At 44.5% G+C, this 23,464-nt stretch overlaps 1 protein-coding gene across 3 annotated transcripts; it reads left to right on the forward strand.

The window, feature by feature from the left end:
* The first annotated feature begins 773 nt into the window (after nt 1-773).
* onecutl (one cut domain, family member, like) lies at nt 774-22,318 on the forward strand. 3 transcript variants are annotated; one of them, XM_031867540.1, is made up of 4 exons: nt 774-845; nt 8,262-8,383; nt 8,834-10,262; nt 17,136-22,318. In XM_031867540.1, the coding sequence occupies exons 3-4, from the start codon at nt 9,221-9,223 to the stop codon at nt 17,444-17,446; spliced, it is 1,353 nt and encodes a 450-aa protein (XP_031723400.1). In that variant the 5' UTR covers nt 774-845; nt 8,262-8,383; nt 8,834-9,220; the 3' UTR covers nt 17,447-22,318. The 3 variants fall into 3 exon arrangements, with proteins under 3 accessions (XP_031723400.1, XP_031723399.1, XP_031723401.1); XM_031867539.1 differs by lacking the exon at nt 774-845 and having other exon boundaries at nt 8,071-8,383; XM_031867541.1 differs by lacking the exons at nt 774-845; nt 8,262-8,383 and having other exon boundaries at nt 8,464-10,262.
* The last annotated feature ends 1,146 nt before the right edge of the window (nt 22,319-23,464 follow it).

The raw sequence follows: 23,464 nt of genomic DNA on the forward strand, positions 1-23,464 counted from the left end.
GAACAAACGTCTAATGCTGCTGTTTTACTGTTGAGGTCACACTGCGAAAGGGACACGCAAAGGGAATCAAACCTGCAAACAGAGCCTCCATATATGAGGCCGACCCCCACATTTGACACCTTTGAGTGAGGCCTCCAAAGGCCGTTTTTATTGCTCTGTATTTGGACCTGCGTCACCACTCACCACCGTGTGTTCTACATCGCTGTTTGGCTTGTTCCCACTGGGCAGATGTTTAAAAATGTGCTTTCGAAATAAAGTGACTTGACTAAATTACCACTGAAGGCCTCTGCACCCAAGACAGTCCTCTAGCTGTTTATTTGTGTGTGTGTGTGTCACTCTGTGTGTGTGTTTAGCAGTGGAGAGCGAGGGGGAGGTGGATGGAGATGGTATCAATCGCCAAGCCAGGCCATTGAATGTATTGATTAGTTACCTTTCTTATTAACATGCTGATTAAAGAGAGAAGGGAGAGAGAGAGTGAGAGAGAGAGAAGGGAGTGAAAGGGAGGCAGATGAGGCTGCACACACACTCCTCTCCTCGCCTCGGACGGACGGACGGAGAGGAAAGCAGCAGCCGCGGCGGAGGAAGAGAAAAAGGGATGCAGAGTGGATTTAACAGCCGAACCGGGGAAGGAAAACCAGGGGAATGATTGGGAAGAGGAGGAGAGAGGGAAGCAAGATGCAAGAGAAGAGGAGGAGGAGGAAGAGGGGGGTGGATGCAAAGGGGGGGCGGGGGGGGGGGGGCAACCTGACTGGAAAACCAAGGAAGGAAAAAGAGAGAAACACTGCTTCCTTTGATCCCCACACCGAGTTACACTGGCTGACTGGCTGGAGAGACTGACACACACTGTACGGCTGTGAGACACACACATTTACACACACACACACACCTTCACTTTCACTTAAACACACACACACACGCCGTGAGGCTGACAGGCCAAGGCAAACGCATGCATTATCGTAGCAGAAAATAGCTCGGTGTGTGTGTGTTTGTGTGATCAATATGCAGGAGGCTTTTTAAACTGTGCTTTTATCAGCGAGTGACCATGTTAAGCAGCGTGCGGCGAGGGATTTCTTGAGATGCACGCCAAGGTTTTCCGAGAAAGGCCTTTTTTTCTTCTTTTTATTCTGAGAGGGACCGGAAGGTGTGGAGGGCAAGATGGAGGGAGGGAGGGAGAGGATGCGGGAAGATGCAGACTTGTTTATTTGTATGTTTGTGTGGAAGCGCTTGAGTGGGTGTGTTTGCATGTTGATGTTTTCTGCATGGTAGAGGAGGAGGGACATTTAGGCTGCAGAATCAGAGCAGAAAGCTGACATATGCTGCATGGCGTCTTACCTGAGAGTAGAGTTACAGGCGGCGTGTGCATGTTTGCTGTGTAATTTGGTGGCAGTTCCACAAACTCCTGCTGTGTTCAATGTGGTGATGAAGCAGTGTGAAGGCCGGGGTGCATTGAGAGTTTCATGAGTTTAATGCGTTTGAATGGGATATCAGCTCAAGAGATGTCTCACTCTGCTCGTGTTTCACAGAATTAAATCAGAAAACGGGGAAAACTAGAAAAAGTTTTCCAATTGAGACTGTAAGTCACTTACTTTTCTGTTTATCCACTTGCTCACTTACTTATTTGAAATAGATACTCAGATAAGTGACTTTTCTCAAACACATTATGTGTCTCAGAGATCTGAAATCAAACCGTTATGCTAATTATATTCATGGTCGTCATGCGGCAGCATGTTGGTCTTCACTTAACACCTCAGAAAATTAAAATAGATGAATCAGTCACAGTGCTTTCAATCATTGGAGTTCATGAATTATTGGAGAGTTAAAAATTAATATTGTATCGGTACAAAAAGAGGCCAAATAAAACAAAAATGTAGCAAACAATCCTCCATATAAGCTGAGGGAAATAAAAGCATAATTCCTGCTGGTTTAACAGACTGTGAACGTGCAGAAAATGTGTCACTGAGGAATTGACATCTAAATGTTCACATTTAAATCCCCTAAAACAAACCACACCTGTAAAAGTGTATACATACTCCTCCGCTAATCGTTGAACTTTTAACAAACTTCTAATGAGCACTGACTCCGAGCTGAGAGAGTGAGAGACGACAGAGAAGAAATAAACTTATCGACCTTTGCACCCCCCCTTGAGCTCCATTTTGCATAAATTAAACACTCTTCCTTTCCTCGCGCGGCTCGAGCCACCACATAATTTCATTTGCATAAAGAATGCGGGGCCAATTATAAAGGGAGATATTTACATTTTATATGAAACATAGTTGTAGGGCAAATGGGAGGCTGTTTAAAATGCACGGATCGATACTGGCGCGCGCTCATACCAGACGCGCGCGCTCACACACACACACACACACACACACACACACCACACACACTATATTCTAAATGAAGAACTAATAATAAATAATAAAATAGAAGCTTTCATTTTTTCTAAAAGAGAAAAAATATCCCTGCAGCAATATGTTTAGACAATTTAATTTATTCCAAAGAAAACTAAAACAAAAAAGTCAACTAAATATTTAAGTTTCCTCTCATGTGAGGTTTGATTCCTGCAGGTGAAACTAGTTTTTAGTAGTTGTGTTGTGCCCCCCCCCTCCAGTACTCGCTGTATCGCGTTATTGGCTCATCTGCACAGGAGGCGAATCCAGTGAATTAAACGAGCGCATTTGCATTAATCTAGATATGATCGATAATAACATTATTCACGCTGCGAAGTCAAGTTCCACATCACGGCGTGCACGCGATCATTACTGCAACTAAACCTGCAAATAATCCACCGAAATAATGTGATTATCACTGTAGTATTTCTACATGTCCGACCTGATGGAGGCACAGATCATATTCTGAGTGCGTGTTATTTCATTTCATATCTTTATCTGGCTTTTTTTGTGAATATAGGAGAAAATTCAAATAATATAAAATGGTGCTTGACTATAACATGAAGTGTGAAGTTAAAAAGAAGGAGCTGCTATTGGTCATCAGTGTGTTCTGAGAAATATACTCAGGTGTGTGTTTGTGCAGCAGGCCACGCGCTGCTAATGCAGATAAACCGAAGGCCTGCAGGTCACGTGTTCACATCAAGCTCTTTCAAAATAAAGAGAAAAACATGTTAATAATTATATTCTTTATGTTGCACAACAGATCAGATGATCATCAATGTTTATGTTGCACAGAATCCGTCCTGCAGGTTAATGTGAGCCTCAATGTTGGAGTCAATAATCTCTATTATTACTATTATTACTATTATTATTGGTTATTTTTTTCTTTCAGATCTAATCCGGTCAAATTAATTCAGTTATCGATTATTACATTGCGATCTGAGTAACGCCAGGTCACGTGGTAATAATTGATTTTATCGATTGGTTAGGGATGAGAGGGGAAATAAAAAAGGGAGTGAAAAACAGAAGAGTGTCACAATTACACAGCAGCATTATATCATATTGTAAAAGTGTTTATTTCACATTAGATTCGTGTTTAAATGTTAATTGATGCAAAAAGGAATTCATTTAGATTAATATATTTTCTTTTTGGTTTTTCAATCGAAATATATTTATATATTTATTTAGATAATTGATTCAGGTATATGTGGTGTATATAGAATTTACAAATGCATGGTACAGGTTCACTGTTTTATTTTGTTTTTTAAGAATATATCAACTATTTTGTGGCGATAAAATATGGATTTAAGTGCTGAGTCACTTTCAACATTGTCTTCTAAATAAAGCTATAATAAAAATAAAATTATTGTTATTATTATTGTTATGGTAATAACGACTGTTATATTGTCATACAGGTATTTAATAGATTTCATAAGAGTTAAAGAGAATGTGTAATGCTCATATTTCTGTGGAGTTTAACTTCACACCTGCAGCTGCACATATAAAGTTTTATTGCATCTCTAAATCTTCACTGTGAAGTTTGCTGCTGTAGAACTTTTATTTTAAAAACAGAGAATAAAATATCGCTCACTGAACACCAGCTGAGAAGCCAACTTTACTATTGGCTCTGGTTCATGCTCTCAGATGCTTGTTTAAAAAAGGAGATGCACTTATGACTTCCGGTGACGAGTTCTGTTGAATATGTTGAATTCATACACTTTGGATAAAAGCGTCATGTAATGTAATGTAATGTATTAAACAGAGTCAATAAATAAATAAATACAACTTTAGAGACACTGCGAGAAACTGGAGTTTCTATTGACTTCTGCTTGGAAATGAAATTGATTCTGAAGTTTAATAAGAAATATCTAATTTGATGACTTCTAAAAAGCAGAAATGACATTTACATTCTTTAATAATTACCTCGTGGACAGGACAGATGTGCGCGCGCACACGAACAGGTGGAGGAAGTTAAAAAAGGAAATGTCGACGTTGTGTTTCCCTGTTTCTCTCGGTGTTGTATCTGGAGCGTTTTGCGTCACGGAGAGAACTGATAGGCTGCCTCACATATTTACCAAAAGTTATCACGAAAACTTCACTGAAATTAATTCAGTTTAGATTCAGAAATCACTTTCTCACATCCGGCACGCTGCTAGTTATAGAGGCTTAAAGCTACAGCAGGTACCGTGATGACATTACAATGAACTACAGTAGTGAGCAACCAATACATGCCACTTTGTTATGAAGATGCATTCATTCTGAAGGTTGTTTTTAGTTGTTTGTTTCAATAGTTTGTTTCGCAAAGTGTTGAATAACTTCTTGTGATTTTTTGTTTTTACCAGCGTCAACTTTTTGTTTCCTTTTCAAAATAAAAGATGAACATACTGACTGTCCCAAACATTCTGTCGTATTATTATTGTTATTATTATTATTATATGACAATAAATAATGTGTAGAATGACCCTGTGTTTTCTATGTATTATGTACTGTATTATATATGTGTGTATAACACACTGCAGAGGCAGAAAAGCAGTGTGAACATGCAGGATTTCAGTTTCAGGTGTCAAGTTTACCAGACATTACAGAGTGTGTGTGTGCGTGTGTGTGTGAGTGTGAGTGTGAGTGTGCGTGTGTGTGTGTGATTAAATAATGCATGGGATATCCAGATTAGATGAAAACAAAACGGCTCATTTAGAGTCAGAATCAAAACCCTGCAGCAGGAACAACAACAGCAGCATCAGTCTGCAAGTTAGCATATATGTGATTATTACATAATTATAATTATATTACAGCTTGACACAAGTCAGGTCCTGAGAAACAGAAGGACGCTGTTTGGTTCCTCTTTTAATCATTCACGTGAGATTCTTCTTCTCTGATTGACGCTGCAATAAAAAATAAAACACCGTCATTTAGATTCTTTCTCCCCCGTTTTTTTTTTTCGTCGCTGCAAACAAGAGAGTCAATATCTCATTCAAAACTGCAAACCCCGCGCGTGCGCTCCATCCATTATCATTTGCCAATAAGTGATCACGTTTACTCGGTGATTAAACAGCAGATTTGGGGGAGCGAGTGTAAAAGCACATGAATAATGTCGCACTGTGTATTTCTCCTCCGTCCTGTTGCTGCTGCAGCTCGGGCAGCTTAGCAGGCCTTTTCTTTGGGGGGCGAGCATGCACAGCACGTCCATCGCTGCAGAAAACTCCCCGCTTCTGCTTATTTATTTTCTATTTTCTGCTTATAAAATATGAATTTATGAATCTCGACGAGTGCCTCTTCATTCGCAGGCTTCAGAGCTTCAGAGCAGCCATTGCTCTCCTCCCACCTTCTTTTTCCCCACTGCAACACCAGAAGATAAACCCCCTTCTCTGCATCTCTCTTTGGCTTATATGCTGTTTATTTTCCAGCGCAGTTGCGTGGTCATTTTACGGTCACAGCAATGCCATCTGACCCCTGACCTCCTCGCTATTGGCCGCTTGTAATATTGGCGATGCGGGATTTGATGCACGTCCCTCAGGATGAACGCATCAGCTAAATGGTTAAAATCTAAAACACGCTCGATATTGGCTTTAGATTAAAAGCTTATTGGACACACATTGAAAGTCTCTTTGTAATGAGAGCTGCGGCTAAATGTCTAAAAATGTGAGTGTCCCTGGGTTTATTTATTGCCTGTGTTACTGATGGAGGTCTGTCCCTCTGAGAGCATCAGCTACATGGCTGAAATGTAAATGTTTTGGTTGTAATGTTGCTGATCGCGCTGCTCTCAGTGTGAGGACAGTGGCTCCGGATGAGAGGGCTTCAAATGGAAATGGTCTGGGCGATCTGAGACCTAGAGTCAAAAATCACCAGTTTTGGGAATATGCATTTTAATCATAACTCCGCACTACGCAGGGGATGTAGGATTTTTTTTCTTCTTCCAGTATTAGATTAGACCTATAAGTGTCTCTTGGCTGGACAAACCCAGACCCTGAACGCCCCTCTGCTTCGGTTTCTCTTCAGGGCCGCAGAAAGTTGGGGGGCCCTTGCAGCTCTGGTGTCAGCCTTCCTTCTCGGATTTTCCAGCCACAGAAGGTGAACTTTCACCCCGACCTCGAAAAGGACCTTTTTTTTATTTTCTCTCTGTAGCCATTGACCATTTTACCTCCAGCTATACTCGCTATCCCTCTGTGCTGGCTGCATGCGCGCGGGGCGGATCGATAGGGCAGCATCTGCTCCGGGAAGCCGGCGGTCCCACACCGCGCAACCCGCTCCGCTGTTTTCCAAACGCCAGAACTGCTCATCTCTGAAAATTAAACTGACAGACAGATATGATTAGTATGCGCTCTGCCTCCCTGCTTCTGTCTTGTCTGTGTGTTTTTTCTCTGGCTCCAGCGTGCGCGCTCAAACATGAACGCGCAGGCCTGACCAACACTGACCAGATGTATATTTATGCTTCTTACATACACACACGGGCGCCAGCACCCGCACACACACACACACACACACACACACGCACACAAACATGGACACTAATATCACGTGAATGCGCGCATACAACAAGCAAACGCGCACACAAGTGCAGGCCTGCATGCACGCATGCATGTAAGCTCTCATAGGCGGATTTGTGATCACACACGTGCATGACACACGGACACAAATCCAAGCGTATACAGCCCACATATGGCACGCTAAATTGACACGCAATTACAGTCATTGGACGCTCTTGCGCGTGCACGCTGATGCAGCAGCAGGTCAAGGGTCTTTTGAGGGGGGGGGGGGGGTTGCATTGATCTTGTTGAGGGACTTTCCAGACTGAAGAGCTGGCTGCTTGAGTGAATGGAGGCGCGTGCTGAGTGCTGATTAAGAGCTGGGCTAAACACGAACGTCACTTGACAGCATTTATTCCTGAAAGGTTGCACAAGCGGAGTCAGAAAAACTAGAAATAAATACAAAAATAGAATGTCTGAACACGGGACGTGGTCTGGTGTGGAGATGGCGCACAGCAGAGTGCAAATGGATAGATTTTTTTTTCCGAGTCAATAAGTCAGTGAGGCGATTTACATAATATTCACCCTTAATTCATTTATTAATCACCTCAGGGCCTTCCAGTCTAGTCCTGCACTGATATTAAAAAACAGAAATAAAAATAAAAGTTAGTGCAGAATTCTACTAATAATAAAAATCATAATAATAGAAGAAACACCCCGAAATGTTTATATTATCATTCCATCTCCACGTTCTTCACAGTGACAATGAGCTGCTACAGCTTCACTTGTTACATAAAAAAAGAACAAAACGACATTAGTCGCAGCTCGTGAAACCTCCATTGATCAGATCCAATAAACAGTCGAGCGCAGCACAATGACCAGGATGTGCGCACATAATTCATAAATTGTGCATGCAATCAGCTGAAGGAGGCTTAACCTGTGGGGTTATGAGAAAGGGAGCATCTCCACCTCCACCCCCCCATCCGTCACCCCTCCCTCCTCCTCCCCCCTCCCCCCGGGAGAGAAAGGGTTAATTGGAGTAGGAATTTCATCGCACATCTGTCAGATTTTTAAGGCCGTGACGCACTGAAAGCGGAGAGTCAATGTGAGCAAGGGGGAGGAGGAGGAGAAGGAGAAAGAGTTGGTGGTGAGATCGATGAAGTGGCAGGCAGAGGGAGGGAGGGAGGAGGAAAATCTCACGAGATAATGAAAGAAAAAGAGGAGAGCTGCTAGTGTAGAGCAAGAAAAAAACACACACACACACGAGGCTAGACCCGGAGATTTTTTGGAGTGGAAAACAAAGACCCGAGAATCGGGACCGAAGAGCGCGCGCGAGAGAAACATAGATTTTCGCCTGTAACCGCAGATGTTTTTTTTTTTTTTTGCACTCTGGTTTCGGTGAATGTAGCACCCCGGGGCGCGCAGCGGACCAATTGTGTGAATCTGCAGGGCTGCTCGGCGACACAATCGGAGACATGCACAGGACGGACAACGGCCGCGGACGCGCTCTGAGAAGTGGATCATAAAAAGGTAGGATTACGGAGCTCTACATCTACACATGTCGAGGTTTTTGTGTGTGTGTGTGTGTGTCTCTGGATCACCATCGTGTTTGCTAGTTAGTTATCGCATCGTTGAGATTCATTGCATGTGGCGTAAATACGCACCCTAATACGCACCTTAATGTCCGGCGCTTCGCATGCGCGCTACTTCTGTATTCATAACTTTGCATAAGAAGGAAAAAAAATCCCATCTTTAAAATGAGATGAGATTAGGTCGAAGTGATTAACGGTCCGTGTTTCCTCGCGTGAGGTGGAATATCTCTAAATTCTTCTGTTATTGTTGTTGTCTGGGATGCACCAGTGTTAATTGGCGTTTGAGGCCGATGACACGAAACGTTATTCGGCTGTTTTTTTCCCCTTCTCTGTGACCGTTAAAGTTTAAAATGCAGCCGGAGTAACAGCACCTTTCTTGTCTCAACAGCAGGCACAAAAAGCGAGGCTTCTGCCGAGGGAGGAACGCAGCTGAGCACCAAAGAGACACAAGAGAGAGAGAAAGCCCAGCGCTGATGCACAAGTGAGAATAAAATCACAGTTTAAGCTCCTGATGCAATTCGCAAACTCGTTTTCTGGGAGTTTGAGGGAGTTTGAAGACAGTACTTAACGTTATCAGATAATTAATTAGACACCCCATAAGCCCGGAAATCAATTAATTCACAAATCAATAAATCCATAGTCTGGTGTAATGAGAGACCTTCCAGACTGTTAGCCCGGCTGCTGAACAACAATAACAAGAAGAGGAGAGCAACGACACAAGGGGGGAGGGGGGGTGGGTGCAATAAATACACGTTTATTTGTCGAGCTTTTGAAGATGGATGGGAGTCTAGGGGAGATGTCCCTCCACGGTCACCCCGATCTGGCCCACAGCCAGGACGGCAGGGCCATGCTGCACTCGCGGGACCTCTCGGCTGCCTTCCCGAGGCCCTCCCTCGGGGGTCCCTCCATGTCCCTGGAGCCCGAGCCTCGTCCGTCGGGCTTCGACCACTCCATGTCGGCACTGGGCTACAGCGGCGACTCCCCGTCCAGCTCCGGCAGCACCTACACCACCCTGACCCCCTTGCAGCCCTTCGACGACAAGTTCCATCACCACCACCACCACCACCACCCCTGCCTCCCCGTCAGCAACGTCATCGGCAGCTTCACCCTCATGCGCGAGGACCGGGGCCTCGGCACCAACTTCTACAACCCATACGGCAAGGACCTGGCCATGTCCCAGAGCCTGTCGCCCCCGTCCACGGGTTCGGGCCTGGCCTCCTCCATGCACGGCTACGGCAGCTTGGGGAACAGCCCCAACGGCAACGGCGGCCAGATGCTCCACGCCGGCTACGACGTCCACGGGGGAAGCCTCTTCTGCCGAACGTCAGATTTTGGCCGCGAGATGTCGCCACCGGGCCTGGGCGGAGGCGACGTGTCTGTGGGGCATCAGCTGAACAAGATGGAGGCTCACCAGCACGCCCCAGGCCACCACCCTCACATCTACAGCCAGCACTACCAGCCCCACCATCACCCAAGCCAGCAGGCCTCCAAGATGGGCGAGCACCTGCACTCCTCGTCGTCCGCCATGTCCTCGCCCGGCGAGGGCATGCTGCCGGGCTCGCAGGGCGGCGGCGGCGGGGAGGAGATCAACACCAGAGACGTGGCCCAGAGGATCATCACCGAGCTGAAGAGGTACAGCATCCCCCAGGCCATCTTCGCCGAGAGGGTTCTGTGTAGGTCACAGGGCACGCTGTCTGACCTCCTGAGGAACCCCAAGCCCTGGGGCAAGCTCAAGTCCGGCCGCGAGACCTTTAAGAGGATGTCCCGCTGGCTGCAGGAGCCCGAGTTTCAAAGAATGGCCTCGCTCCGGCTGGAGGGTAAGATCTGGCTTTGCTCTCTATCTGCCTCTCTCACACACACACACACACACACACACACACACACACACACACACAACCGTATACAGAAACCACAACAACAAACAGACACACTCTTTCTCTCCTTCTTTTCCCCAAACACCTTCCTTCTCCATGTCTTCCAAACACATACACACACAAAAAAAAATCTCCTCTCCAGCAATCAGTATGCAGCTCAGGTCGAGACATGAGGAAAAGCTAAAGCATCATACTGATGTTACCTCCTCTTCACGCCACTGTGAATGCACCACTGGTTTGTCTATTGTCTCAAACAGCATGGACAATGAGAACTTAGCAGCACATTGAGGACAGTTTGAGCCAGAGAGGGCCATATGTGCCATTCCTTTGTTTACTTTGCTCCCAAACAGCTCTTATTGATTTGTACAGTAGCTACAATAAAAAAAAAAAGAGAAAAAAAGCCACAGACATTTGCCCTCCTCTTAAATGAACCATGAAGATCAGCGCGAGCAACGGTTGGCAATTTAATCGCTTTTGAAGCCCACAAAATAATTTGTGCAGATATGCCACTCTGGAGCGATTGATTAATCCGAGCAGTGATTTATGTCGGCCCGGTGTGCGGCTGAAGTTGAGTTTGGCAAGGCAGCTGATGCAAATGAGGCTTGAGCTTCTGCCAGACGTCTTTTATTAACGTCGTCACCGAGGGCAATTACCGCGAGGCTAAATACGAATGTTGTCCTGCTCGCAGGTTCGTGAGAGTCTTCATATCTGGAAAAACAAGAGGTTATTGCTCAACTGGAGATCGATCAGTGCAGGGAGAGAAAATTAATTGACTATTTTGATTATCAAAAAAAGTCACTTAATGCTTCTCAAATGTGAGAATTTACTGCCTTTTTGTTTTATATTATTTGCAAATTAAATACATTTTGTTTTGAGTTTTTGGACTGTTGGTCAGACAAAAACAATTTGAAGATTTCACTCTGAATTTTTCTAAATTTTCTGACATTTTATAAACTTTAGTTAAAGGAATATTTGGAAAAAAATACTAAAGAAATGAAGGAAAAACCTTTGGTTGCGAGCCTAGTAGTATTTATTCAGATTTCACAGGGTAAAGATTTTTCTTTTTTGAAAGGCACATTGTAATCTGCTGCCTGACATTTAATATTCTTTGGGGATGTGGATGGAAGACACGACAGCACACGCTGTACAGTGCCGCGTTACAGTGTTGTCCCTCCACAGGGACCGAGGGCCCATCTGATACACGGAGCACAGAAAGAGATCCAAGTGAACACAGTAATGTGAGACGAGCACAGACGAGTGTGTGTGCGTGTGTGTGTGTGTCTGCAAGTGGTGTGCTCACTGCGGGGGTCTGTGAGGAGGACGTGTGTGTGAGCCTGCCCAGTTGATCACTGCGTTTTTGCTCTCTGTCAGCAGCTCCGCTGATTAAGCCCAACAACACAATGGAGTTCATAGGTAATGATTGTGCACTCTTGCAATCCCCTCACAATTATTGATCTTTGATTGTTCGGCTCTGAGAGCACATGTGTACGTCGCACCCAAACCTCTTATCTAAAGACGAGTTATCTGTTTGTTTTTTTTTGCTCTGCAATTTGACAGAAATGTTTGCTGTTGATGAATCTAATCCCGCGACGTGTGTGAATGCTTTGTATGCAAAGGGCCTCTTACTGTCACATACAAATAAAACAACGTAATCTTCCTCGTGATAAAAAACAGCTCTTTGTTCCTATTTGAGCAGATTTTTTTGTTCTCTAATCACCAAATCATTCTGTCTTCGTTTTGCAGCATCTTTTGTTTCCTCGTCTTTCAGAAACACAAACATTATTTTTTTTAACGAGTCGGCGCTCCGGAGTCCGAGCAGCCGATCAATCGGGCTCATAAAAAATTAAAGTCCCGTACACAGAGAAGTGTGCAAATGTTTGACAATGCTGCTCCCACACACTCTGAAATTGCATATTTAGTTCTTGGCAAAGCCACAATTTGGACAGCTCGGCACTTTTTCTACATAACCTACTTTCCGAAGGGGGTTGTTGTTTCCCCCCCACCTCTCCATCCCCCTTCTGGCCAACCCCCTTTTGTTTAATTACAAGCCTCTATTGATTTCCATGGGAAAGAGCAGCACGCCTTGCCCACACACACCTCGGCCGCATCGGCGAATCGAGACTGGAATTAGAATGCGTGGTGCCCTGCGCTCCCCAGTCTGAAGATAGCTCAAGTGCTCTCTGCTTCACGCCTCACGTTTTAAGATGATCCTCCTTAATGCAGCACTCGCTTAAATACATAGAAGGCCCCTCAGTGTCAGCCAGCGGTGCTGTGTTATTTCCATAACCATGCCTGTGATGTACGGCGGGGCTGCGGAGCTCTCCGTGTCCGGGTGCTCAGTAATTTTGGAAATGTAGCTGCTGCCATTTTGTCTTTTTTTTTCTTCCAAATAAGACGTTTTGCTAAACACGGAGGAGGTGGTCCCTCGGATTTATCCGCAGTATCTTGCTTGTGTGTGTGTGTACTGTATGGATTACTGCGCTGTATATGAGATGCATCTCTCGCCCAACCTCACGCTGTGGAGGAGGCAATCAGGATTTAGTCGGAGAAGAAGGCAGGATAAAGACCACACAGCCATGCTCGGACACTTAAAGTCAAGGAGGGTTGGGATGGGGTGGGGTGGGGGGGATCAGAGACTATAACTTTAAAGATGATGGCCGAAGCCCTTGACTAAAGGTCTAAATGAATAAGAAAGGTCAATGCGGTTTACGTGTCGGCTCCAGCGCCTGCACCACCCCCACAGTAATGAAAGCCACAGAGCCTCGTCCACCTCTCGCTGCGTACAGTTCACATTCTGCTAGCGAGGCTCAAAGGTCAAAGCCGATTCCATTTGCATAGCAGGGATTTGCAAACAGGCCGACGTGGCATACACCTAACAAACAGGGTTGTTGGTTTTTTTTTGTTTTCTTTTTTTTATATCTAGCTCTTGCAGCTCCCCCCACTCCGGCGCTGGAGGGGTTAACCAGCCTCTGTGGGTCGAGGAGTCTGAGCTGCACAGATTTAATCAATAATTTCTATCAGCCCCTGGCCCAAGAAATCAGCAGGGGGTGGGCTGGGGGCTGCAGGGTGGGGGGTGTTGAGGGTGGAGGGTGGAGGATGGGGGCTGTTCTGGTTGGGAGGGGGGGGGGTGTAGGTTGAGATGCCGGGGGGTAGGGAAAGGGCTTTCGATCACGTTTCAGCAACACGAGACAGGGGCATACATCATGATTAGGGGCCGTTCCCACGATCATAAGAAGCCTATAGGGGAATATTTATGTCTCCAGGAGTAGCCCCAGCGCCGGGGATTTATAGCATGGTAATTGTACGCCTTTTACACATGATTACAGCATAAGGAAGCATTTACTTAATGGTCGGCGTTATGATGGTCAGAAAGGGAGGCTGAGGCTGAGGCTGAGGCTGAGGATGGAGGAGGAGAGCGGCAGGACACCCCGACTCCAACAAGCCATAAATCCACGCTACAAGCGAGCCAGCCAGCACCATCATGTCATCCCTTTCATTACTACATGAGCTGAGAGTGCACCGCTGTATATACCGTCCACAGCTGCAGCCCACCTCCCAACACCCAACCCCAGAAATATTGACGTGGTGGAATGGTGTAACGCCCATGAAAAATGTAGCATTTGGTGAAAAATAAAAAAATTAAGAAAAATTTCACTTGTAGTGATATTGACATGCCGCTGACATCTTGGCCTGTTCAGATTTTAATGAGACGTGGTTCGATAACTCTCAGAAATGCAAACGAGCTCTGGGGGCCCGAAAGCTAACAGGCACCTGTAATCTGGAGCTGACAAGGGTGCATCCCCGAGTCAAAACATTTCCTTCAGATAATGATTCCAGGGGGAGAGGACGGGGAAATCACCCACAGATTTATTCATGTCCAGTTGAGTACTTAAGTTTCAGAAACTCAGCTGGATGTCAGAGCAATCAAAGTCCAACGCGGCCGCACACACACACTCACACACACACACACACACTCACACACACACTCACACACACACGGCTCCCCACCCGGCAACTGATGCTGCTGTTGTGATGGCACTCGTCTGGAAAAGACGGCAGTAAGGTCACACTTATTTCTCAAGCGCTTCTGCTAATGAGAGAAATTTGCCGCTGTGAGTTTGAGGAGTGAAGAGCCGGTCATACAGTCAACATCATCCCTCGCTGCGTGAGATGTTTCTCAATGGGAAGATGTAAGCCAATCAATCGATCGAGTCAGCGCTGTTTTTGAGAGGAAAAAAAGGCAGCAGCTTTGGTTTATATAATGTATGTCTGTAGCATGAGGGAGTTTGATGGCGACTGTGTGTGTGTGTGTGTGTTGGGGTTGGAAATATGGGATTTCAAGGTTATTGCTTCGCGCTGATTTTTTCATCTAATCAGATCATTTTGTTCAATAATAAGAGAACCATGAACATACAGAAATCTGCCTGTGCAGCAAGATTCCTCCAGAAAGCAGCTTGTTGCAGACATTTTCTATAAAGTAAGGTATAGTTTTTCGTGGTTCCTTTGCTGCGTTCTGCCTTTTTCATGTCTTGTTCCAAAATACAGAAGTTGATTTCTGGAAACTTTCTGTAAAAAACAAGTATTTGTGTCGGAAACAGGTTTGAATAATCTCTCCTGAGAAAATATAACATTCAAGACTCTTTTCCTAAACAAAAATGACTTTTTTTGGCATGTCAGAAATCATGGACACTAAATAGAAAAATAGTTTAAATTAGGGCGGCAACTAGCAATTATTTTCTCGATGAATTGATAAAATAGCATGTCAGCAATAAGTGGGAAATTACCTTCCCAGTTTCTCAAAGTCCAGGGTGATGTCATCAAATGTCAGTCCAAAACCAAAACATATTAATTTTTAATATGATATAAAACACATGAAATAAAAAAGCAGGAAATCTCCATATTTGAGAGGCTGAAAACAGCATTTTCTGACACTTTTGCATAAAATAATTGCTTAATTAATCAAGGACGAATCGATTACTAGAGTAATCGTTGCGGCTCTATTTTTAATATTGAAAACATTATTTATATGCAGCAAAACAGAAAGAAAATACACTTTTTGTTCAGATTCCAGACTTCCAGGCCTGTACTCAACAAAGGTCCAGCACCAGTCCACTGGTCCCCCCTTTGCGTGTGTGTGTGCGTGCGTGTGTGTGTGTTTGTATTTGTGCGTTGGTGTGAATGTGCATGCCCCGTTGTGCTGTCTGCACATACACCAGTGCTTACACTTAGAAACACATTTGATACCATCAGCAAAACAGTCGCTCAACCGCACAGTGCTGATTGAGACCTCTTAAAAGTGTGCATTTAGGTAATTGCACGACTCCCCCCCCCCAAATATGTTTTAGTCCACTTAAGGCTTCTAAACACCCTGGGCAATGCCGACTCTGCTTGTTTCACTCACCCCTGACGTAACCTGCCTTTAATAGAAAATAAATTAGTTCCCCCCTAAAGTGATTATTACTCACTCACTGCTGCCACATGTAAATGACTTTCATGAGAAACTAATGATGTTGAAGTGTCCACTAAGGGAAAGGGAAGAGAGGTAGAGGTAGGAGATGGACAGAGAAAGAGAGGAGGGGAGGAAGAGGAGGGGAGGAAGGGGAGGGGAAGTTGGCTCGGTACACAAAGGCAGAGGTTGGTGTCGTGTTTCCTGTAAATACAGAATTACAGCGCGTTGGAGGTGAAAGGTTCAGCGATGGATATGCAGAGAGGAACATGCAGCCTGAATTCAAAATGCTCGTCTGATTCTCAAAATGGAATCTGAGCTCAACCCACACACATCGGGCTATTTTCTCCTTCCTCACTTGAACTCTTTTCTCTCTTTTTTTTTTTGTGCTTCTTAAATTTCAGACTTTTTCCTGAGGAAATATTGATTATATAATTGGACGGGTTGCTGCAGCTACAGTGGTGTTTAACCCAGACCTTGTGTTGCGGTTGGTGTAAGCAAGACTGGGATTAATAAACTAATTACCAGAAGACTTCATCACCTCTATCACCACTTTAAAAGTTTGAATATGGCCAACTTCGACACTCGGATAATATATCCTCTGTGGTGTGAAAAAGATACAGAAATACAGGATCTTAAGTAAGGCAGAGTCCGACAACTTTACTGATCAGTTGAATTTAAAGTCATCGTTTTGAGTGGTTGAGTAGTGCCGGACTAATCTGTAAATTCATGTATCTGCTGTTTTTCTTTGGTGTAGATTGCAGTTTCAAATGTAAAACAGACATGGACGAGTGAAAAGCCAGAATCCATCATTTTGTAATAGATTTAACGACAAATAAGCCGCAGAAATGACATCGCAGCAAAAGAAAAACGCTTTTTGTCTGAAAGTAATTTCCATTGGGTTCGTCAGTACTTTTGCAAGATGAGAGCGTTGTTGTGCATCTGTTTGTGTGTTTGGATGTGATTATTCTGTTTGGAAGACATTGTCAGTGGATGACAACACCAGATTCTGCACTTTGTCTTGAGGCCAAACACATGTAAAGAAACACACTGTTCTCCAGGAGGAAGAGTGTAATGAAAACCATGAAGAGCTTTGGCCTGAATGAAGTGATTTTTTCCCAGCAGCCTCCAGCAGCTCACTGTTAATAGGATGTGATAGGTTGAACATCTTGATTCCTTTACTGCACAATGAAACAAGTTGCTGATTCATCTCTTTTAACTAATCAAAGTTGCTGAGCTAATCTGTTTTCTTTCAACAAATCCACTTTCCCTCCTCTTAATCCATTTGTCCTAGTTAGCCAGCCGCTCTGTTAGCCAACCTTTTTCCTTTTTCCTTTTTTTAAATTCATCTTTTATCCATCTGGTTGCAGCCTGCAAGCGGAAGGAGCAGGAGCAGAGCAAGCTGGAGCGAAACCAGGGCCCGAAGCGCACCCGGCTGGTGTTCACGGACCTGCAGCGCCGCACCCTCTTGGCCATCTTCAGGGAGAACCACCGCCCGACCAAAGAGCTGCAGATCACCATCTCCCAGCAGCTGGGCCTGGAGCTCTCCACCGTCAGCAACTTCTTCATGAACGCCCGCCGACGCAACGTCAACAAGTGGGCGGACGAGGGCCGTCCCTCCTCCACGGGTTCCTCGGGCTCCAGCGTCTCCTCCTCGGCCGTGTCCTGCAGCACGGCATGATGACGGACCGCCAAGGAGGGGCGGTGGGGAGGGGCGCCGAAAGGGAGCAAGGGGGGCACATAGACTGGTCTAGGCAGAGATCAGCCGTCATAAATGTCCTCCTCGTTATCAGAAGGAGCGACAGAGCCGAGCTGTTATAGATGATTTTATGAAGATGAAGCTTTTTGTTTTTCCCAAACCAAAGTTGATCGCTCCCTTGAAATAAAAGGGGGGCGATACCCAGAGTGATACGACCGCAGGATGCGAGGTCCTGCTTGTATAGTCGAGGGTGCAAAGATGATTTGACTCAAAGACAGAGTCACACCCTCACATAGACGCCGTCTCATTGCATTATTTTGATTATCTAGATTAGAGATAATGAGGGTATTACAAATCAGGAGGAAGCATATTTTGGTGTACCTTCTAATCTATAGTCGTCTCTCCAAACGTGAAGAATCAAGAGGTGGCGTTTGCTCACGCATGGCGAGCTCCATCGTATATCTTCTTAATCAAAAGTGTTCACCATCATCCAAAGACGTTAATACTCCCCCGATGTCCTTATGGTCCTGTTTTTTCCTCAAGAATCAAGGTGAAAGAGGAAGAAAAAGGCTTTTTATTCTTTTTTAACCCAGTTTTCTGTTTTTTCTGTTTTTTCCCGAAGAACCTAATTCTCCTTTCTTAGCATGTGTTACCATGGTGATGGTTCCCAGGACTGTACGCCGTAGTTCCACGTTTTCGGGAGCCTGGAATTATCAGGGGGGGTTATGTAGCGTCCGTGACTCCCAGCCGTCAATCATTATACCCCTCAAACGGGAGAGCCCGTTCCCCTGTGTTTCGCGAAAGATGGTCCCGCCTCGAATGAATCAGAGTTCTCGAGAGGGGGAACCGCGGCGCAGCTCGCCGTACGCCAGGACCGGATCAATAAACACAAAGGAGGGATGCAGAAACGGACTTGTCGGTGCAACTGTCTAGCTTTAAGACTCTGACTGAGCTTCCAATCGAAAGCTCCACAGCCATTTTTTTTGACTCAAAAATCAAGCCAAAAAAAAAAAAAAAGGAAGAAGAAAAACAACCTTTGAACACAAATGCTCCGTGGGGAAGAGCTACACCCGACACAATGTATAGTGACATTGTAGTATTTGTTTTTCCACTCATTTCCAAATAACTGTACACACCTCTGCTCCATCACGAAACCTCTTCTCCTTTTTTTTTTTTTTTTTTTACAGATGTCTAGAAAATGGAGGAATGTGATTCTTTCAGCCCTTTTTGTACAGATTTCAAGCACATCGCTCTATTTATAGAAACACGATGGAGGTGTGGGGCAGTTTGTTTCAGCCCTGCTGATGTACAAGGTCATTTTTTTGGTCCACAAAGGAACGGCTTTAACATGCCTCCTTATAGCCGATCGTTAAATCAAACCAAGAACGTCTCAAATGCAATTGCTGATCTGATCAATGTATTTATTACTGAATTTGTGTATTTATTGTTTTCCCTTTATTTCTTTCCTCTATTTATTTGGTTATTTATTTATGCTATCTATATACTGTAAGTATTTATTTAACAATGCTCTGTATGTCTGTGTGAAACTGAAGACTTTTTCTGATGGGCACTTTTAGCTGTAGAATCCCATCGTAATACCAAAGATTAACATTGCCTCCCTGAATGTACGGCCTGAATCCCTGAACCCAGTACCCGATCCCAACCTGATCCCACCCCGATTCAGCCCGACCCACCCAGTGATGTTGCGTATCTCTCTCTATCTTTAAGGCCTGGCCTTTGTTTTTCGTTTTTTTTTTTGCTTTCTTTTTTGTAGAATAATGGGGATTTCTTTACTCTTGCAAATGTCTCTGCGGTCAGCTCTTAACGCCAAGGCCAAAGCTTGTTTGAATGTTGTGATAATATTTAGAATTAATGCTATGAATAATAACAATAATAACGATGATGATGTGGCATCCCATAGGTTCACAGGTTGCTCGTAAAGTTGTGTTCAGAGCAATGCCATCTGGCGGAGAGTGTAAAGTGTCTGAGGACCCACTTAAAGCCGTCTGAAGCCACCATTGAGTGCCACCCCCCCATCCCCCTCACCTGCCCCCCCTCCCCAATGCAGTGCAGACACTCCTGTCTATGTCCAACTCAGTGTGATCTCACCGTCCTCCACATGCCCAGTTGTCTCAGTTCCAACAGGGTTCTTAGGGTTCGTTCCTGGACCTTTGGGGTTCTTACGGTGTGCGCCTCATCTTCTGGGGATCTTGGACTTTTGGTTCCTGGGTTCTAATGGTTTTAGGGTTTGTACCTGGACTTTTGGGGTTCTTAAAGTGTGCTCCTCATCTTCTGGGGGTCTTGGATCTTTGGTTCCTAGGTTCTAATGGTTTTAGGGTTTGTCCCTGGACCTTTGGGGTTCTTAAAGTGTGTTCCTCATCTTCTGTGGATCTTGGGTTTTAGTTCCCTGGGTTCTAAAGGTCTTAGAGCTTGGCCTTCTTGGGTTGTTTTGCTTCGTTCCTCATCTTTTATGGACTCTGATTTGGTTGTGAGGCCTCTTATGTTTCTTGGTTTTGTCTGTCTGAACTTCTAAGGGTCTAAGAGTTTGATCCTCATCTTGCAGGGCTCTGTGATTATGTTGCAAGGCTTTTGGGGCCCTACAAGAGCGTTAGGATTAATTTCCTGATCATCTGGGGTTCTTGGAGTTCATTCCTGGTCCGTTAGGGTTGTTTAGGTTCAACTTAGCTTCCACAGGCACAAGTGATTTGATTTTCCAGCATTTTGTGTTGTAGACGCCTAAATTAGGAGAAAAACAGACTCTCTGTGTAAATGCTACCAAAGACTGGGGAGGTTAGCTTGGCTGTTTTCCACCCTCTCTCTCTCTCTCTCTTTCTCTGTCTTTAACGTTGGAAGGGGGCGGATTGCCGGGGCCCCCTTCACAGCGTGCACTTGAAAGACGGGCGGTCATGAAAGAGGCCATCGACTTTTCCGCGGACTTCAAAGAGGAGGCTTTTTTCATCCCGTCTCCTCTCTGGGTATCTGGTCTGGGGTCCGCTCTTGGCCAGACCTGTGGGCTTTAGGGGGCATTCAAAGGGGGCGGGGGGAGATCAGAGAGGAGGCTGAATCATCCAGAATGAGGATGGTGGTAGTGGTGTGTGTGTGTGTGTGTGTGTGTGTGTGTGTAGGAGAGGTGGGAGGGGGGCTGTTCGAGGAAAAGGAGGTGTTGGAGTAGTGGGGCATAGAGCTGAATTAAATTTTAATGAGCAACAATTGTAAGCATGCTGAGAGCAAAGGGGGGGCGATGGTGGGGGTGTGCGGTGGAGTCTGTACAGGGGGGGAAATGAAAAAAATAAAAGAGCTTTGAGGCTCCTCTGCCGACCCCTGCACGCCACTGTCATCGTATCAAAGCGGAGGTGACACCTTTCAGGTTTCTCTTTGTCTCTCTGACTGGGAGCCTAAAATGGAGACAGAGCTTTTTGTATTGAGCCTTCTGCTCCGTGTCAAGCGGGGAAGCTCTTCCCTCTCTGTGCAGACAGGAGGCGAGAGGGAGGGAGGAGTGAATCAGCATCGCCCCCTGGTGGCTTTTCTAGGAACTGGACCCTAGAAAAACAAGTCTGGCAGCAGAGGCCGTTGGAAGAGCAATTCTGAGGGGAACGTTAAATAATGAAATAGCAGAACTGAAAGCTAATGTTTACTTTCAGAATAAAAAAGACCAAAAAAACAAAAAAAATCTCTTTTTTTGAAAATGTTTAAACCAAAAAAAACAACAACAACCAAAGATTGAAGGGTGACTGCTGAACGGTGATGTATCATGGGTAGTTTTAGCAGTTCCCTATCAGAGCTATCGTAGCACTCAGAGGATTCAAAAAAGCACCAGTGGGGTTCCGCGTGCTGATTATTTATGTTGCATAAAACAGTATCATGTTGAGCTGGAACTGAGAAACTGACATGAGGCAGTGTCTTCAGATGGAAGTCTTTTGACTCTGTAAACCCCAGTGTTACCCTGTCTTCCCCCCCCCCCCATGTGTACATGAAGACTTTACCCATCTACCTCAACTGTGTGAGATGTTGTGTGGCAAAGATATTCCTTAACCAAAGAATCCATCCTGTCAGGGTGTCTGTCTATCTATCTATCTATCTATCTATCTTGTCTGTCCATCCGTCTCTTCTTCATGCCTTTTACTCCAAACCAAATGTGCTGGAATCAATCCGTAACAGGAGCCGAACAAGGCCCCCGTCCAGCCGAAGCTTAAGTCCAGTATGCTAGAGTGTCCCATCGATACATGTTCTGTATATAAATAAAATCATTCTCAAGACCAAAAAAAAGAAGGGAGGTGACAATCCAAGCAAGGAGGATCTTGCTGTAATCAACGTTGCCTATTCCTTGTTTTTTTTCTCTCCGAAAACTTAGAATCATGTGACTTGCTGTAACAGAAAAGCCCAAAAATCAAGCTCTCATCCAAAAAATAAAAAAGGTCGGAGGAGACAGAAGCTATTTTTCCACATTTGTAAGCCACCCCTTCAAACCCCTGTTTTTTCCAAAATGTTTAGTGTAGTTGAAATACTGTTCGATCCCACTGTTGTAAGTAGGAATTAATTAAATCCATACAAAAAGCTTTAAACGGGGACGAGTTGAGGGAAATATTATATTTGACTGAGTCTGAGTTTCCTCAGCTCGGACTCGACCCACCATGCTTTATCGTGCCATTCTTGTCCATGTGTTAGACTTACTAATGAATGTGGCTAACCAACCAAAGGCTTTGAAAAAAAAAAGATACACAACACTTTAAACGTCAATCATGGTGGGACATTTTGTATCAACAACTAAAGAAAAATCCCTTTGAATACCTCATGTGAAAATTGTTTGTTGTGATGTTGCACTAAAAAAATAAAAATGACTCATTTGTAACCCAACACTGCGCTCTTCTTGACTTTATTCTGACCTTGCTTGAGGTGTTTCGCATCTCTGGGTTTCTAAAGGCCAAGGCTGACAAAAATAGTGTTTGAAAATGTTGCTATCCAGTAAATGCCTACTTTGCAGTCTTCAACTGTACTTTTAAATTACATTATGATCATCCAATAAAATTGCAGGAAATCACCCTAATAGACCCAGATATTGCCGTTAAAGTTGACCCTATTGCATGATGTACAGTGTTTAACATCGGCTTCTTTCAGCTCTATGATGCTTTATGAAAACAGTTTATATTCGCTACAGTGTAACGTAAATATTCCGGTACTGTTTGAATTTCTTTCGGATTTTTGTCACATATTTGGTAGTTTTGGAAGGATTCAGAAGTTCTGTGAGTTTAAACAATGCTTAAACATAACAGGGGTTTCTGTTGATGAACGACGAGTAGAACAGCAGCATTTAAGAGATTAAAAGGAGTCGATGTTTTCCAGGATGAAGAGGCCTTTCAGAGTTTAGACAGTAAATCTGTCAGTCAATATATTGATACACCCATATTACTGATGTTATTTTGTTAGCAGCTTTTACAGAAATAGTTCAATATATTCTGATTAACTTTCTAAAAGTCACTAGATATTAAAGTTAAAGGCAGCAGCCAGTTAGCTTAGCATACAGAAGGGAAACCTGGCTCTGTCCATTTGTAAAACCACGACTTGGCGTTTTTACGTTTCAGCTTTTAGTGCGGGTTAAACAGATGAGACATGTTATGTAGCGAACTTTAGGTGAATTATGTTAGCTGACCTAGCTTAGCTAACCAGCAGCTGGCTGTAGCTTCATATTTAATGGACAGGTACAGTATAATCTATCGTCTCCATTTAAAAAAAAAAACCAAATATGATTAAAATATAAACTATTCCTCTTGAGGACTCTTTGGTAAAGTAGGTTAATGTTTGATGAGAGCGTCAGTAAAATAAAAAAATCTACCAAAAAGCATTTCTCAGCATTTTCCCAAACCGGACAACGCTGTGGTAGCGACTTGTCAATCACCGTGTAGCCCCGCCCCTAAAGCATCCCCTGCTTTATGGTCTGTGTGACTCTAAATGGACCATAATGTACTAAATGAACATCATGCTGTATTGAAGAAGACTTGAAAC

Source organism: Anarrhichthys ocellatus, unplaced genomic scaffold, assembly GCF_004355925.1.
Source record: "Anarrhichthys ocellatus isolate YVR2014 unplaced genomic scaffold, GSC_Weel_1.0 scaffold39, whole genome shotgun sequence".
Taxonomy (NCBI): domain Eukaryota; kingdom Metazoa; phylum Chordata; class Actinopteri; order Perciformes; family Anarhichadidae; genus Anarrhichthys; species Anarrhichthys ocellatus.